We start from the raw sequence: 18539 nt of genomic DNA, 5'->3' as shown, positions 1-18539 counted from the left end.
AGGGCTGAATCACGCTTCACCAGGCCTAATCGCTCAACATCAGTCGCCAATCTCACTAATGCTGTTGTGGTTGAATGGAAGCAAGTCCCTGCAGAAATGTTCCAGCATTTAGTGGAAATCCTTCCCAGAGGATTGGAGGCTGTTATAGCAGCAAAGGGGGGACCAACTCCATATTAATGCCCATGATTTTGGAATGAAATGTTCTGTGAGCAGGTGTCCACATACTTTTGTTCATGTTGTGTATATATACTGAGTGTACAAAACATTAAGGACACCTTCCTAATAATGAGTTGCACCCCCCACTTTTGCCCTCAGAACAGCCTCAACTTGTCAGGGCCTGGACTTACAAGGTGCCGAAAGCATTCCACAGGGATGCTGGCCCATGTTGACTCCAATGCTTCCCACAGTTGTCCTTTGGGTGGTGGACCATTCTTGATACACACAGTGCTTGATGGGTGGCTACTTTGAAGAATCTCGAATATGTAATATATTTTGATTTGTTTAACACTTTTTTGGTTACTACATGATTCCATATGTGTTAGTCTTCACTATTATTCTACAATGTAAAATTAGTACAAATAAAGAAAAACCCTGGAATGAGTAAGTGTGTCCACACTTTTGAATGGTACTGTATATAGTGTATAATGTGTATATGTATGGTGTATTATACAGGGCACATTTGAAAAAGAGACCTAGTTCTCAATATGTACCATGTTAAAATAAAGGTTAAATAAAATAAACAAACGTTATTTGGGTATGAGTATGATAAAAGGGACCTCTCCATGGGATCTCCATTCTCCCTTCTAACCCTCTATGTCCCCAAAGAGAGACTCCTACCTTGGAAGGTCAGTGAACAGTTAGGGGGTCAAGAGCCACGCCATGTTGGAGACCATAGCACTCATTCTATATGACATCCCATTCTCACTAAACAATGATGTGTTTTATTCTCACTAAACAATGATGTATTATATTCTCTAACTACTAGTTGGACAAAATGGTGGACTGTTATTCTTCAAAGAACAAAAGCCTTTAAACCATCAATAACCTCACTGCTGGGTCTGAATTTGTTAACTGTGAGATGTATTATTATCAATGACAGAACATTCCAGAATGTTCCATCTCTCTGTGTTCTGGAATGTAATGCCCTCGCTAACTGAATTACCCTCCACACTCCAAACATCCATGTTATGTCATATTGTGTCTGTGTGTTTTAGAAATGACAATGAATAATATTTAATGTAACTGGTTGTGTGTCTAGGTGCCGGATATATATTTTTTTACCTTTATTTAACTAGGCATGTCAGTTTAGAACAAATTCTTATTTTCAATGACAGCCTAGGAACAGTGGGTTAACTGCCTTGTCAGGGGTAGAACGTCAGATTTTTATCTTGTCAGCTCAGGGATTTGATCTTTCAACCTCTTGGTTACTTGTCCAATGCTCTAACCACTAGGATACCTGCCACCTATTGCTCCTTCTGAAAGTGGCTGTATATTTTGTGCATTGATGATGATGGTGATGAAGGTGAATGAACCACTATTGCTCTCCAAACCAATGTACATGTCTTATTTGTAGTGACTGTATGTACTGTACAGTAGAAGAGGTGTGATGTTGAACGCTTTCCCTTTTGTCTCCATTGAAGATGATGTTATAACGAGGTGAAAACAATGATGAGGTTTATTCATTAAAGTCACACTTCACACACTAGCTTCAAAAACAACAACATTTGATAAAAGCGATAAGAAACCTTGCATCAAGCAGAACTCTTTCCTGGACATAAAAACAAAAAAATATACCAAACTTATACTACGTGTATCATCTAATAGTACCATGTGAAGTAACACAATATAATAGAAGCAGATATAATGACTTTCTGGTTCTAAGCTTCATACAAACATATAGTCATATTGTTTCAGAAATATAACATACAAACATATATAGTTATATAAAATACAACTGGACCTTGTTGCCTCAGAAATATAACATACAAACATATATAGTTATATAAAATACAACTGGACCTTGAGGTTGCCTACTTCAGAAATATAACATACAAACATATATAGTTATATAAAATACAACTGAAATATAGACATACAAACATATATAGTTATATAAAATACAACTGGACCTTGAGGTTGCCTACTTCAGACCTTGAGGTTGCCTACTTCAGAAATATAACATACAAACATATATAGTTATATAAAATACAACTGGACCTTGAGGTTGCCTACTTCAGAAATATAACATACAAACATATATAGTTATATAAAATACAACTGGACCTTGAGGTTGCCTACTTCAGAAATATAACATACAAACATATATAGTTATATAAAATACAACTGGACCTTGAGGTTGCCTACTTCAGAAATATAACATACAAACATATATAGTTATATAAAATACAACTGGACCTTGAAATATAACATACAAACATATATAGTTATATAAAATACAACTGGACCTTGAGGTTGCCTACTTCAGAAATATAACATACAAACATATATAGTTATATAAAATACAACTGGACCTTGAGGTTGCCTACTTCAGAAATATAACATACAAACATATATAGTTATATAAAATACAACTGGACCTTGAGGTTGCCTACTTCAGAAATATAACATACAAACATATATAGTTATATAAAATACAACTGGACCTTGAGGTTGCCTACTTCAGAAATATAACATACAAACATATATAGTTATATAAAATACAACTGGACCTTGAGGTTGCCTACTTCAGAAATATAACATACAAACATATATAGTTATATAAAATACAACTGACCTTGAGGTTGCCTACTTCAGAAATATAACATACAATCATATATAGTTATATAAAAATACAACTGGACCTTGAGGTTGCCTACTTCAGAAATATAACATACAAACATATATAGTTATATAAAATACAACTGGACCTTGAGGTTGTCTACTTCAGAAATATAACATACAAACATATATAGTTATATAAAAGATGCTTTAATCAGAAATGTTTACAATTAAAAAAAATGTTTTGTTAAGGTCCTACTTATTCATCATAGTTTAAAAGACAAAACTGACCCTAGATCTGAACTCCTATTCTAAGTGTGAATAGAGTAGTTCTGTGTGGCCAGTTTGTACAGCATGGTGCATGGGTTCAATTCCTGCTTGTCACGCCCTGACCATAGAGAGCCCTTGGTTCTCTATGGTGTTGTAGGTCAGGGCATGACTGGGGGTGTTCTAGTCTTTTCATTTATATGTTGGTGCTCTTAGTATGATTCCAAATTAGAGGCAGCTGATGTTTGTTGTCTCTAATTGGGGATCATACTTAAGGGTTCCCTGTTTCCACCTGCTTTGTGGGATTTTGTTTTGTGTGAGTGCATTCAGCACCACGTAGTTCACGGTCGTTGTATGTTTTTGGTTTAAGTTTCACTGCAAATAAATATGTGGAACCCAACTCACGCTGTGCCTTGGTCCGTCCATTTTAATGAGCGTGACACTGCTGGGACTACACATACGATACATGTATTTGAACATGACTGTAACGACTGAGTGAATTTGGATAAAAGTGTCTGCTGGATGGAAAATATTATTACATACTATTATAAACTGGGTGGTTTAGGTCCTAGATGCTGATTGGCTGAAACAGCATTTCAGAAGTGTATACTGTATATCAGACAATATACCACGGGTATGATGCAAAAATACTTGTTTACTGTTCTATTTATGTTGGTAACCAGTTTATAATAGCAATAAGGTACCTCAGGGGATTGCAGTATATGGTCAATGTACCACGGCATATTCACTCAAGACAGCCCTTAGCCGTGGTGCAGTATATTGTCCATTTACCACAAGCCCCTGAAGTTTGTTATTGCTATTATAAACTTAAGCAATAAGGCCTGAGGAGGTGTGGTATATGGCCAATATACCATGGCTAAGGGCTGTTCTTAAGCACAACGCAACACTGAGTACTTGGATACAGCCCTTAGCCGTGGTATATTGGCCACATACCACAAACCCCCGATACAAGGTTTTATTTATATTTATACAAGGTTTTTGTCAAACTTGTTCTGTTCATGTCTTCTTGTTTATGGGTTTGTTGTCTTCAGTTCTTCCTGGTTCTGGGTTTGTGGTTCTGGGCCTTTGTGTTCATGTCTTCTTGGTTCTGGGTTTGTTGTGTTCAGGTCTTCTTGGTTCTGGGTTTGTTGTGTTCAGGTCTTCTTGGTTCTGGGTTTGTTGTGTTCAGGTCTTCTTGGTTCTGGGTTTGTTGTGTTCAGGTCTTCTTGGTTCTGGGTTTGTTGTGTTCAGGTCTTCTTGGTTCTGGGTTTGTTATGTTCAAGTCTTCTTGGTTCTGGGTTTGTTGTGTTCAGGTCTTCTTGGTTCTGGGTTTGTTGTGTTCAGGTCTTCTTGGTTCTGGGTTTGTTGTGTTCAGGTCTTCTTGGTTCTGGGTTTGTTGTGTTCAAGTCTTCTTGGTTCTGGGTTTGTTGTGTTCAGGTCTTCTTGGTTCTGGGTTTGTTGTGTTCAGGTCTTCTTGGTTCTGGGTTTGTTATGTTCAGGTCTTCTTGGTTCTGGGTTTGTTGTGTTCAGGTCTTCTTGGTTCTGGGTTTGTTATGTTCAAGTCTTGGTTCTGGGTTTGTTGTGTTCAGGTCTTCTTGGTTCTGGGTTTGTTGTGTTCAGGTCTTCTTGTTTCTGGGTTTGTTATGTTCAAGTCTTCTTAGTTCAGGGTTTGTTGACTGTACTGTAGATCTCAGAGGAATCCACCTCAGCTGCTTGTGCTGCTGCGGGTCTGAGGAGAGAGAAACAGAAATGAAACAAAGGAACCCTATACCCTTTATAGTGCACTACGTTTGACCAGGGCCTATAGGGCTCAGTCAAAAGTAGTGCACTAAATAGGGAATAGAGTGCCATTTGGAACTCATCACTCCCTCATTATAGTCATGTCATGGTACTTGTCTTGAGATGTCCATTGTTGGGTAGATTAAGGAAATGTAATCACTAGTAGTCACTAGGGGTCAACTGTTTTGCGTATTGATGACATCTCCTACAATAAGCAGCAGCATATGAATGACCTTAATGCAGAATATGGTCACAGGGGGGCAGCAGTGAGGCGGTTACATTTCACAGCAGCTTATTGCAGATACCTGTCCTGTTTATGGTGTTGAGGCATGAATTACCTTAATGCAGAATATGCATTATTTATGACATCATCATTGTCTACTCCTCCAATGAGCAAATAGTCATAACTACATATGAGGACACCGAATGTTAATTTTGAAAATAATAATAATAGCCTAATACATATACTGTACACAATAAAGAAAATGAATAATTATGAATAAATGAAAAGTAATAAAGAAATTAACATCTAAATATTGCTCCCAGTGTTGTTCAAAGCTTATTTTCTTGATCTGACTAATCTCTCCTGCCTCTTTGTGAACGAGAGGAATCATTAACTGTGGTTCGTTCGTGATGTTTGCCTGCTTCCCCTGGATCTTCCTCCCTGATTTGCTTTTCTGCAGCACATTCACCATTCTCTCAAGTATCTAATTCCCCTTCTCACTGAACAGGCCGAGGGCGACTTGAAACCAAATACCCCAACTAGCAGATAGCTCTGCTGGCAATCTGTTTGCGAGATGCCGAACAAAAGGCATTTTTTAAAATCTACCTCGCAACTCCTGCCGCTTCCATCCACCAAGCAAAAAAATCACTCTCGGAGAATGAGTGCACAAACTGGTAAGTAGTCACTCATAGACATGTCAGGTAGGTTGGGGGCATAGCTGCCAGCTGACATTTCTATTGCAATAACATTGAAGGGGTCTGGTTAATATTACTTACACGGAACCCAAACCGGCTTCGCACCTGCGCCATCGTGCATACATTTTCTCCACCTTCACCAAACGCGATCACGACACGCAGGTTAAAATATCAAATATCACTTGCTAGCTAATTCGTCCTATTTAGCTAGCTTGCACTTGCTAGCTAATTTGTCCTATTTAGCTAGCTTGCACTTGCTAGCTAATTTGTCCTATTTAGCTAGCTTGCTGTTGCTAGCTAATTTGTCCTGGGATATAAACATTGAGTTGTTATTTTACCTGAAATGCACAAGGTCCTCTACTCCGACAATTAATCCACACATAAACGGCCAACTGAATCATTTCTAGTCATCTCTCCTCCTTCCAGGCCTTTTCATCTTTGAACTTATATGGTGGTCGCATCTAAACTTTCATAGTATTACCACGAAGACCGGCAAAAAAGTTAGTCTTTCAATCACCCACGTGGGTATAACCAATGAGGAGATGGCACGTGGGTACCTGCTTCTATAAACCAATGAGGAGATGCTCCTTGGCATGCGGGAGCAGTGTGGGTGCTATAATTTAATAACATGGATTTCTACATTTATTTTGTGACGCTCGCACACACGACGTGTCCGGTCTGGTCAGCATGTTAGCCAGCTAGAAGGATGAAGTAAGACGCTTTCGTTAAACGGAGCCGACCTCAGCAGGAGCAAACCATAAGTCCTTTACAGAGAATAGGCTACTGAGACAGACAGTGATGTGGGGCTCAGTGGAGAGGCTGAGGCAGGCTGCAATGCAGGTAGAAGTAGAGGAGACCAAGAGAGAGAGGAAGCAAGCAGAGAGAGAGGTTTTTACAGTGGTTCCCAAACTTGGGGTCGGGGCCCTATGTGGGGTCCCCTGAGAAAATCTGTACTAATCTAATCAAACACTTAAAAATATATATATATATGTTTCAACATCTTCACAGGACCTATCTTCCATATATAGCTATATATATATATATATATATATAAAGATATGTTTCAATACAATATGAACACCTCCACAGGACATATCTTCCCTATAGTTCTACATTATAATACTATCAACATGTAAACAATACAGTTCTAAAAATGTCACGTTTTTATTTCTTCTCTGATTAGTGTGTCAGTGTGAATCATTTCCCCCCTTTCAGGTGTATAACATTACAACTGTATAGCTAATAGTGTATGTGTTTGTAAATGGACTGAGGTGAATTAACCCTCAGCAGCCAAGGTGATAATGGACTGAGGTGAGATAACCCTCAGCAGCCAAGGTAATGGACTGAATGGACCCTCAGATAATGGACTGAGGTGAGATAACCCTCAGCAGCCAAGGTGATAATGGACTGAGGTGAGATAACCCTCAGCAGCCAAGGTGATAATGGACTGAGGTGAGATAACCCTCAGCAGCCAAGGTGATAATGGACTGAGGTGAGATAACCCTCAGCAGCCAAGGTGATAATGGACTGAGGTGAGATAACCCTCAGCAGCCAAGGTGATAATGGACTGAGGTGAAATAACCCTCAGCAGCCAAGGTGGACTGAATGGACTGAGGTGAGATAACTGAGGTGAAATAACCCTCAGCAGCCAAGGTGATAATGGACTGAGGTGAGATAACCCTCAGCAGCCAAGGTGATAATGGACTGAGGTGAGATAACCCTCAGCAGCCAAGGTGATAATGGACTGAGGTGAGATAACCCTCAGCAGCCAAGGTGATAATGGACTGAGGTGAAATAACCCTCAGCAGCCAAGGTGATAATGGACTGAGGTGAAATAACCCTCAGCAGCCAAGGTGATAATGGACTGAAATAATCCTCAGCAGTGATAATGGATGAATAATCCTCAGCAGCCAAGGTGTGATAATGGACTGGGTGAATGGACTGAGGTGAGATAACCCTCAGCAGCCAAGGTGATAACGGCTGGGGTCATTTTTGCTTGTTTTTTTCTGTTTTCCAAATACCATTTAAAAGTGTTTTAATTGTGTAGAAATGCAGTAAATGAGATTCAACTTTCCACCCCCCCATCCAGATTAGGTTGTAAACAAGCAAACTTCTCCTTTAATGCTGTGTGTTCCCAATGTTCTAGTATTGACTCTATGTTGCTGTAATGGCAGAATATGCTCACTGGGTGGCAGAACTGGGGAGGTTGAATTTCACAGCAGCGTATTGGACATCTTGGTCCTGTTTCTGTGGTTGATGCAGCTGGACGGTGGAGTACAGAGGCACTTCCTGGTTTTTGGAACGAGAGAAGTGGACGCTGGCGTAGTGAACATCATCCTGGTCATCTGTGTCAGCTGTCTGTGCTGCAGTAGAGGTCATGGCCATGTTTGAGACATTGTCATACACTGGACTAGAGTCTCCCTGATGGGAAGAAAGAACAGACAACATGAGGAGTGGAAATGTTCCACAAAGAATACACAGTCATCACAGTCACCTTCTGATTCCAACAGACTCACCTGTCCATCATCTGCTGTGTCTCTTGTGTTGGAGGTGGATGTGGAGTTCTTCTTCCTGTTTTGTACATGAATGAATGTATGAAGATATCAATCAATCAATTAATAAATTAAGTTACTTTTATTTATTTTTATTTAACCTTTATTTAACTAGGCAAGTCAGTTAAGAACAAATTCAAATTTACAATGACTAAAGTGAAATGATATAAAAATATATGGAATATCACTCACCTGAACCACATGAGTCCAGAGAGACAGAGGATGAGAACCAGAACAACAACAATGATTCCTACAGCTGCAGTCAGAACTGAGGTTTGTTTCCCTACAATAAAATATGGATGATAGGAGGACATGTCATGTTCTTATAATCTAAAATCTAACACGTTATAGAATATCAACACAATACGTGTTAATACTTTGGGATCTTATAAAACTTGTGACATCATAAGCCAACACATAATTATAAACCAAAGTGTAATCAGTCAAAACACAATGATTAAGATCAGCTTGAAACCTGTCAATTTGTATTGAAGTATTGAAGATGTAACTTTACCTGCTACAATGATCATCAGAGCTGTAGAGTTCATAGATCCTCTTCCATTCTGGGCCTCACAGTAATATTCTCCTCTGTCCTCAGAGATGATGTTAGTGATGCTGTAACTCTGTCCTGATGCTTTTGGTGAGGTTACGTTCTTCTTGTACCAGGTGTATTTGTCCACAGGTGGGTTGGCATCACTGCTGCAGGTCAGAGTCACTGAACTGCCCTCCACTATTTCACCAGAGGGACTGACTGACACTGAGGTGTTCTTTGGAGCATCTGGTAAAGGAGAATTCGTCAGAGGGTTATAAAGGTGCAGTTACAACCTCACATGACATATCAACATCTGTGAAGCCAGACTATCAAAAATAAGAATCCACTAATACAAAACATTAACAGGAACACATGTGATACTGAGCTGTACTTTACTCACATTTCACATCCATGTTGATTGACTCAGACCTCCCTGTCTTCATCCCATTCCAGGCCTCACAGTAGTACTCTCCAGTGTCAGATGACTTGATAAGATTGAAGACAAGATGTGGTCCTGTGATCCCATAGGAGAACTGATAGTGACCTCCATTCTTCTTGTACCAGGTGTAACTCTGCACAGGTGGGTTGGCATCACTGCTGCAGGTCAGAGTCACTGAACTGCCCTCCACTATTTCACCAGAAGGACTGACTGACACTGAGGTGTTCTTTGGGCCATCTGGTGTTGAAGATGACAGAACAAATAAGAACTCATATACCATGTAAGGAAGCTAGAGATGATGTAAATTAATATAGATCAGTAAATTACACTGACATGTAGAACCATGTATTAGAGAGATGATGTAAATTAGTATAGATTAGTATATTACACTGACATGTAGAACCATGTATTGCAGAGATGATGTAAATTAGTATAGATTAGTATATTACACTGACATGTAGAACCATGTATTACAGAGATGATGTAAATTAGTATAGATTAGTATATTACACTGACATGTAGAACCATGTATTACAGAGATTATGTAAATTAGTATAGATTAGTATATTACACTGACATGTAGAACCATGTATTACAGAGATGATGTAAATTAGTATAGATTAGTATATTACACTGACATGTAGAACCATGTATTACAGAGATGATGTAAATTAGTATAGATTAGTATATTACACTGACATGTAGAACCATGTATTGCAGAGATGATGTAAATTAGTAGAGATTAGTATATTACACTGACAGGTAGAACCATGTATTACAGAGATGATATCAATGACTTTCACTGTAGATATATCAACACTCCATGTACTCACATCTGACAGTGAGAGTCTCTTCTGGAGAGAGGATTCTCTCTAAGCCTTCTACAGCACAGGAGTAGTTCCCTGCATCCTCACTGCTGACTGGGTCTAGGATCAGGCTGTTATAACTGGTGACTGGGTCTAGGATCAGACTGTTATAACTGGTGACTGGGTTGGTCAGACTTTGTCCGTTCTTGTACCAGATGTAGGTGGGGTTGAGACCGACTGTACATTGGGTTCTACATCTCAGTGTGACTCTCTCCCCCTCTGACACAGACGTAGGATCCATCTCCAACAGGATATCTAAGAGGAAACATCAGTCATATTTGACTCCAGACAGGCTTGTCATGTGATTAGACTTGTCCTATTACAGTAATAACTGTAGGTGAAGTATTACCTGTGACAGTCAACATCACACCAGGAAGACCAGAAAATCTCCCCTCATCTGTTGTTATTATTCTAAATTTGTATTCAGCTGAGTCCTTCTCTGTCAGGTGTGTTATTGTGATGGTGTGGTGTTTCTCTGTGTTCCTATTGTACTGCACACGACCTGCAGACTCTGGATATGACCTGAGATCTACAGGGTGTTTCTGTGTAAACCAGAATGAACCTTGTTCTATATAACTAGTGGGATGAGTGTAAGAGCAGGATATGTCCACTGTGGAGCCCTTCAAGACACAGATTCTCCTCTTGGTGTAAGTCACCCTCCAGCAGTTGTGACCCTGAAAACCTGAAAATACATTAAATAGTTTTGTTCAGATATACCTTGAAGTTTGCAAGTTGCCTTACTTTGTTATAAAGAAAGGTTAGCTACAAATGATCCCAATAGAATCCAGACTCACACACTGCAGGAGAGCGGAGATCCTCATGGCCTTTAACAGCACATGAGTAACTTTCTGTTTCAGAACTCCAGACAGAGTGTTGTTGGGAAGTGAGCCAAGCAAGAGACTGTCCATTCCTGTACCAGATGTAGGTGGGGTTGTCAGTCAGAGTACAGGTGGTGCTACAGGTCAGTGTCCTCTTCCCTGCCTCTGTGTCAGGAGTCACCTTCACCTGCAGGTCTGAATGAGAGCATATAAAAACACACTGTCTGGTTTCCTTCTGTAGTTGACAAAATGACTCTACCAGACTTAAAGATAACACAGTCTAACCTGTGGGATATATGGTAGTGCAAGGCAGGTCCACTGATGGTATCAAGGAACAGATGCCTCTACTGGTGTAGGTCACCTTTAAGCAGCTCAGAGAAGAAGTATCTGGAACAAATGATGAAGCACATGATGATGATGATGATGATGATGGTGATGGTGAAGATGGTGATGATATTAGCTTATTTGTCTGATTCTCAGTATGACTAACATGTTAGATAGTAATGAGCTATAGTTACTTATAAATCAGTAATCTGAATTGACTGAAAATATCAAGTCTGTTTACCATAAGAGAGGAAAACTCTGGAGGTAAAACTCTGGAGGTAAATCACCAAACTCACCCACTGTGACTTCAGGAGAGCTGAGTTTGTCATGGCCTCTTATTAAGGCACAGGAGTAGCTGTCAGAACCTCCTCTACTGACTGAGTATTGATACTGGGGAGAGGAGTCAGAAAATAGCTCTTCTCCATTCTTGTACCAGATGTAGGTGGGGTTGGGGATTTCAGTCAGAGTACAGGTGGTGCTACACGTCAGTGTAACCCATGATCCTTCTGTCACTGTGCCAGGAGTCACCTTCACCTGCAGGTCTGAATGAAGAGAGAATAACAACATAAAAGAACAAAACTCATCATTTCAACCTACTACAACTAGAGATAAAGTAGTCACAGTATATCATAATGTTATGTAAGTGTAGTATTACCAGTATATCACAATGTTCTGTAAGTGTAGTATTACCAGTATATCACAATGTTCTGTAAGTGTAGTATTACCAGTATATCACAATGTTCTGTAAGTGTAGTATTACCAGTATATCATAATGTTCTGTAAGTGTAGTATTACCAGTATATCATCATGTTATGTAAGTGTAGTATTACCAGTATATCATAATGTTCTGTAAGTGTAGTATTACCAGTATATCATAATGTTCTGTAAGTGTAGTATTACCAGTATATCATAATGTTATGTAAGTGTAGTATTACCAGTATATCATAATGTAAGTGTAGTATTACCAGTATATCATCATGTTCTGTAAGTGTAGTATTACCAGTATATCATCATGTTCTGTAAGTGTAGTATTACCAGTATATCATAATGTTCTGTAAGTGTAGTATTACCATATATCAATGTTCTGTAAGTGTAGTATTACCAGTATATCATAATGTTCTGTAAGTGTAGTATTACCAGTATATCATAATGTTCTGTAAGTGTAGTATTACCAGTATATCATCATGTTCTGTAAGTGTAGTATTACCAGTATATCATAATGTTCTGTAAGTGTAGTATTACCAGTATATCATAATGTTCTGTAAGTGTAGTATTACCAGTATATCATAATGTTCTGTAAGTGTAGTATTACCTGTGACAGTCAGAGTTGTTCCTGGGAAACTATGACCCCATTCAATGCTGTATGTTTTAAAAGTGAAGCGATACTCAGCTGAGTCCTCCTCTCTCAGATCTGTGATTCTCAGGGTGAAGGGACCTCTGTATGTTCCAGTGTACTCCACACGACCTGCATACCCTGGGTCTGTGGTTAGGTCTTCAGGGGTCGACTTATCACTTCTAAACCAAAATGATGATGTGGTGTTATAATAATCAACATAAGTACAGGATATGTCCACTGTTGACCCCTTCAAGACACAGATTCTCCTCTTGATGTAATTCACTCTGCTGCAGCTCTGACCCTGAACACCTGAAACACAGTGACATAACAAGAGGTCAACAGGATTGTGTTCTCAGTTCTTTCTAGAAATGCTCAAAGTTCTCAAGTTCTCATAGTGAAACCAACACACAGTATAATGTATTAAATGAACACTCACACACTGCAGGAGAGAGGAGGTCCTCATGGCCTTTTACAGGACAGGAATAACTGGCATCATAGTCATTATAGACTGAGTATTTGTACTGGGGGGAGGTGCTCTCATCTAGATGTTGTCCGTTCTTGTACCAGATGTAGGTGGGGTTACCAGTCAGAGGACAGCTGGTGGTGCTACAGGTCAGTGTCTTCCATGTTGCCCACCATGTAGGAGTCACCTTCACCTGCAGGTCTGGAGTAGACAACATCAACCTGAATCACCTGTTGTCTAGTGTCGTCACATGATGCAATACATTTACCCTGAAGAAGGTGATGTCGAAACGTTGGTGTTTTTTAACCAACAAATGACTGGGAGGTTATACATATGGAGTGTGACTCTCTTTGTTGTTACAGCTTCCAGTTTATTCTCCGTTAGTCAGCACCTCTACACTAAATCATTTTCTGTTCGCCAGCTCATTATTTTTATTAGATTAATAAAAATCAACACAATTTCCAGACCTAAAGGGGCAATGAAGATTAAACAGAACATCAGACAATAGAATGTTACCTGTTACAGACAGAGTGACTCCAGGACTGCCAGTATATAGAATGTTACCTGTTACAGACAGAGTGACTCCAGGACTGCCAGTATATAGAATGTTACCTGTTACAGACAGAGAATGACTGACCAGGACTGCCAGTATATAGAATGTTACCTGTTACAGACAGAGTGACTCCAGGACTGCCAGTATATAGAATGTTACCTGTTACAGACAGAGTGACTCCAGGACTGCCAGTATATAGAATGTTACCTGTTACAGACAGAGTGACTAGGACTGCCAGTATATAGAATGTTACCTGTTACAGACAGAGTGACTCCAGGACTGCCAGTATATAGAATGTTACCTGTTACAGACAGAGTGACTCCAGGACTGCCAGTATATAGAATGTTACCTGTTACAGACAGAGTGACTCCAGGACTGCCAGTATATAGAATGTTACCTGTTACAGACAGAGTGACTCCAGGACTGCCAGTATATAGAATGTTACCTGTTACAGACAGAGTGACTCCAGGACTGCCAGTATATAGAATGTTACCTGTTACAGACAGAGTGACTCCAGGACTGCCAGTATATAGTGACTCCAGGACTGCCAGTATATAGAATGTTACCTGTTACAGACAGAGTGACTCCAGGACTGCCAGTATATAGAATGTTACCTGTTACAGACAGAGTGACTCCAGGACTGCCAGTATATAGAATGTTACCTGTTACAGACAGAGTGACTCCAGGACTGCCAGTATATAGAATGTTACCTGTTACAGACAGAGTGACTCCAGGACTGCCAGTATATAGAATGTTACCTGTTACAGACAGAGTGACTCCAGGACTGCCAGTATATAGAATGTTACCTGTTACAGACTCCAGGAGTGACTCCAGGACTGCCAGTATATAGAATGTTACCTGTTACAGACAGAGTGACTCCAGGACTGCCAGTATATAGAATGTTACCTGTTACAGACAGAGTGACTCCAGGACTGCCAGTATATAGAATGTTACCTGTTACAGACAGAGTGACTCCAGGACTGCCAGTATATAGAATGTTACCTGTTACAGACAGAGTGACTCCAGGACTGCCAGTATATAGAATGTTACCTGTAACAGACAGAGTGACTCCAGGACTGCCAGTATATAGAATGTTACCTGTAACAGACAGAGTGACTCCAGGACTGCCAGTATATAGAATGTTACCTGTTACAGACAGAGTGACTCCAGGACTGCCAGTATATAGAATGTTACCTGTTACAGACAGAGTGACTCCAGGACTGCCAGTATATAGAATGTTACCTGTTACAGACAGAGTGACTCCAGGACTGCCAGTATATAGAATGTTACCTGTTACAGACAGAGTGACTCCAGGACTGCCAGTATATAGAATGTTACCTGTTACAGGACAGAGTGACCTGTTACAGAGGACTGGACTGCAGTATATAGAATGTTACCTGTTACAGACAGAGTGACTCCAGGACTGCCAGTATATAGAATGTTACCTGTTACAGACAGAGTGACTCCAGGACTGCCAGTATATAGAATGTTACCTGTAACAGACAGAGTGACTCCAGGACTGCCAGTATATAGAATGTTACCTGTACAGACAGACAGAGTGACTGCCAGGACTGCCAGTATATAGAATGTTACCTGTTAAGACAGACAGAGTGACTCCAGGACTGCCAGTATATAGAATGTTACCTGTTACAGACAGAGTGACTCCAGGACTGCCAGTATATAGAATGTTACCTGTAACAGACAGAGTGACTCCAGGACTGCCAGTATATAGAATGTTACCTGTAACAGACAGAGTGACTCCAGGACTGCCAGTATATAGAATGTTACATGTTACAGACAGAGTGACTCCAGGACTGCCAGTATATAGAATGTTACCTGTAACAGACAGAGTGACTCCAGGACTGCCAGTATATAGAATGTTACCTGTTACAGACAGAGTGACTCCAGGACTGCCAGTATATAGAATGTTACCTGTAACAGACAGAGTGACTCCAGGACTAACAGGATATCTCCATCTGGTCTGATCTGTTATAAAGCTGAACTTGTACGTAGCTGAGTCACTCTCTCTCAGGTCTGTGATTGTCAGGGTGTGGCCATTCTTCTTATCTCTATGGTACATCACACGACCTTTGTAGTCTGGGTCACCACTCAGACTAACAGGATTCCCCTCAGCATTATTTGTTATGAACCAGAAGGTTGATGTGACGATATAACCACTGGGATATGTGTAAGAGCAGGACATCTCCACTGTTGACCCCTTCAAGGTACAGATACTCTGAGTGGTGTATGTAACACTCCAGCCATTCTGACCCAGTACCACTGAAACACAGACATCACAAGGACGTTACATTAAGTTCAAGGTCTTTTGACTCACACTAACACTTTGTTCCATAGTTGCTGAGTTGAGACATAGATATTCTTTGGTTGAGTGTGAATGGAAACCACAGATAAGCTTCACTCAGTGAGGTGTGAAAGACAACTGTTTAAAATGGAGTGGAGACGCCAAATGTGTCGACAGTAGACCATAAAAATGGTTATGCTTTTAGAAATATCTGTAGATTGATAAACAGATCAACTTAAAGATAAGAATGAGACCATACCTGCTACAGACCAGAGAAAGACCACCAACACACTTCCTGCTGTTCTCAAGGCCATTGTTGCATCTCCCACCCTGCAGTCTTAGAAACATAAACAACAACTCACTCTATAGCTGGTGAATAACTCCACCTGATACATTGAAGTATAAACTGTAAATGGGGTACAGGGCCTCATTACTGAAAATGAACCAGGCTCATATTGTGTTGTGTTGTATTGTGCTATATGGTTGTCTATGTGAATACTGTCTGTCTGTAATGTGTGTGATGTGTTGCATGTCTGTCTACATCTGTCTATTTAAGATGACATGATGTATGATGTAAAACAATGTCCTAATGGATACAGTAAAGTCATCATCATTATCATCATCAACAAAAACAACAACAATCGCTTATCGAACAGATCTGTATTACTGTAAACACATATTTCTACATTGATCGTTCTGAAGCTGTTTTAGTCTCAGAACCACAAATATAGGAGGATAAATGTTCCATCCTTTACGATCCGTCAAGCTGTACAGCAGCCTAAAGACTGACCACCAGGTTGAATGATAGCTGCTATCACCAAGCTGTGAGGATAAACAGCAAGTGACACACACACACACACTTTTTTTAAGGGGGTAGCTCAGCTTCAATATTGCAGATAGATTGTGGCTTCAATCAATGTAATTGTCTGAATCTTTTCCAATTCCCTTTTTATAATTTTTGTAAATATATACAATATATATCAAATATAAATATATATATACATTATATTTAATATATATTAATATATATACAGTATACATCATATATGTCATATAAACTCAGCAAAAAAAGAAAAGTCCCTTTTTCAGGACCCTGTCTTTCAAAGATAACTTGGAAAAATGCTAATAACTTCACAGATCTTCATTGTAAAGGGTTTAAACACTGTTTCCTATGCTTGTTCAATGAACCATAAACAATTAATCAACATGCACCTGTGGAATGGTCGTTAAGACACTAACAGCTTACATACTATAGGCAATTAAAGTCACAGTTATGAAAACTTAGGACACTAAAGAGGCCTTTCTATTGACTCTGAAAAACACCAAAAGAAAGATGCCCAGGGTCCCTGCTCATCTGCGTGAACGTGCCTTAGGCATACTGCAAGGAGGCATGAGGACTGCAGATGTGGCCAGGGCAATAAATTGCAATGTCCGTACTGTGAGACGCCTAAGACAGCGCTACAGGAAGACAGGATGGACAGCTGATCATCCTCGCAGTGGCAGACCACGTGTAACAACACGTGCACAGGATCGGTACAATCGAACATCACACCTGCAGGACAGGTAAAGGATGGCAACAACAACTGCCCGAGTTACACCAGGAATGAACAATCCCTCCATCAGTGCTCAGACTGTCTGCAATAGGCTGAGAGAGGCTGGACTGAGGGCTTGTAGGCCTGTCGTAAGGCAGGTCCTCACCAGACATCACCAGCAACAACGTCGCCTATGGGCACAAACCCACCGTCGCTGGACCAAACAGGACTGGCAAAAAGAGCTCTTCACTGACGAGTCGCGGTTTTGTATCAACAGGGTTGATGGTCGCATTCGCGTTCATCGTCAAAGGACTGAGCGTTACACCGAGGCCTGTACTCTGGAACGGGATCGATTTGAAGGTGGAGGGTCCGTCATGGTCTGGGGCGGTGTGTCACAGCATCATTGGACTGAGCTTGTTGTCATTGCAGGCAATCTCAACGCTGTGCGTTTAAAAACTGTTAGAGATAGGGGGCAGTATTTCCCCTTTGGATGAATTGCGTGCCCATAGTGAACTGCATCAAAATCTGTCTTAAATTGCTAATATATGCATATTATAATTAATATTGGATAGAAAACACTCTGAAGTTTCTAAAACCGTTTGAATTATGTCTGTGAGTATAAGGGCAGGCAATCTTCCAAACAAGTTTTGAAATCCTGAAAGTTGGGGCAACTTTGACGTCATCGCCCCCTCCCTTCCCAACAAGTTATGGATCTGGAAACACTTCCTATGTCTTCCACTAGATGTCCTCATTCAGTAGAAAGTGTAATGGAGCATTTGCTGTGAACTTTGACCTAATGGGAAGGAAAGTACTAGGTGTCGCAAAAGATTTCCATGTGCTTGAAGGCGCGTATGCGTTCGAGTGCTTCGTCTGTTCCAATCAGCCCCAGATGAACATGAATGGCCCGGTTGGAATACTATTCGATCTGTATGATCATAACATCCTGAAGATTGATTCTGCACTTAGTTTGACCAGTTTCGTCGACCTGTAATATGTAATTTGGAAGTTTTGATGCAAAGTTATCCTGGACCAGAAGTCATTTTTTGGGCTTTTGAGCTGAAAGTGGTAGCAAATGCTGCT

At 40.2% G+C, this 18539-nt stretch overlaps 1 protein-coding gene across 1 annotated transcript in view; it reads right to left on the bottom strand.

Moving 5' to 3' along the window:
• LOC121844680 (titin-like) overlaps nucleotides 1-18539 on the bottom strand; it is a 41025-nt gene that overhangs the window by 13407 nt on the left and 9079 nt on the right. Inside the window, exons 2-8 of the mRNA XM_042315061.1 lie at nucleotides 16187-16264; nucleotides 15558-15905; nucleotides 13046-13273; nucleotides 12586-12918; nucleotides 11570-11815; nucleotides 11235-11336; nucleotides 11053-11144 (exon numbers count right to left, since the gene is read on the bottom strand). Of these exons, the coding sequence (XP_042170995.1) occupies nucleotides 11053-11144; nucleotides 11235-11336; nucleotides 11570-11815; nucleotides 12586-12918; nucleotides 13046-13273; nucleotides 15558-15905; nucleotides 16187-16241 (1404 nt within the window). The 5' untranslated portion in view covers nucleotides 16242-16264. The remainder of the gene's footprint in view (nucleotides 1-11052; nucleotides 11145-11234; nucleotides 11337-11569; nucleotides 11816-12585; nucleotides 12919-13045; nucleotides 13274-15557; nucleotides 15906-16186; nucleotides 16265-18539) is intronic.

Source organism: Oncorhynchus tshawytscha, unplaced genomic scaffold (assembly GCF_018296145.1).
Source record: "Oncorhynchus tshawytscha isolate Ot180627B unplaced genomic scaffold, Otsh_v2.0 Un_contig_4783_pilon_pilon, whole genome shotgun sequence".
Lineage (NCBI taxonomy): Eukaryota > Metazoa > Chordata > Actinopteri > Salmoniformes > Salmonidae > Oncorhynchus > Oncorhynchus tshawytscha.
The sequence above is the reverse complement of the archived record's forward strand: the minus strand, read 5'-3'. Positions and strand labels throughout refer to the sequence as shown.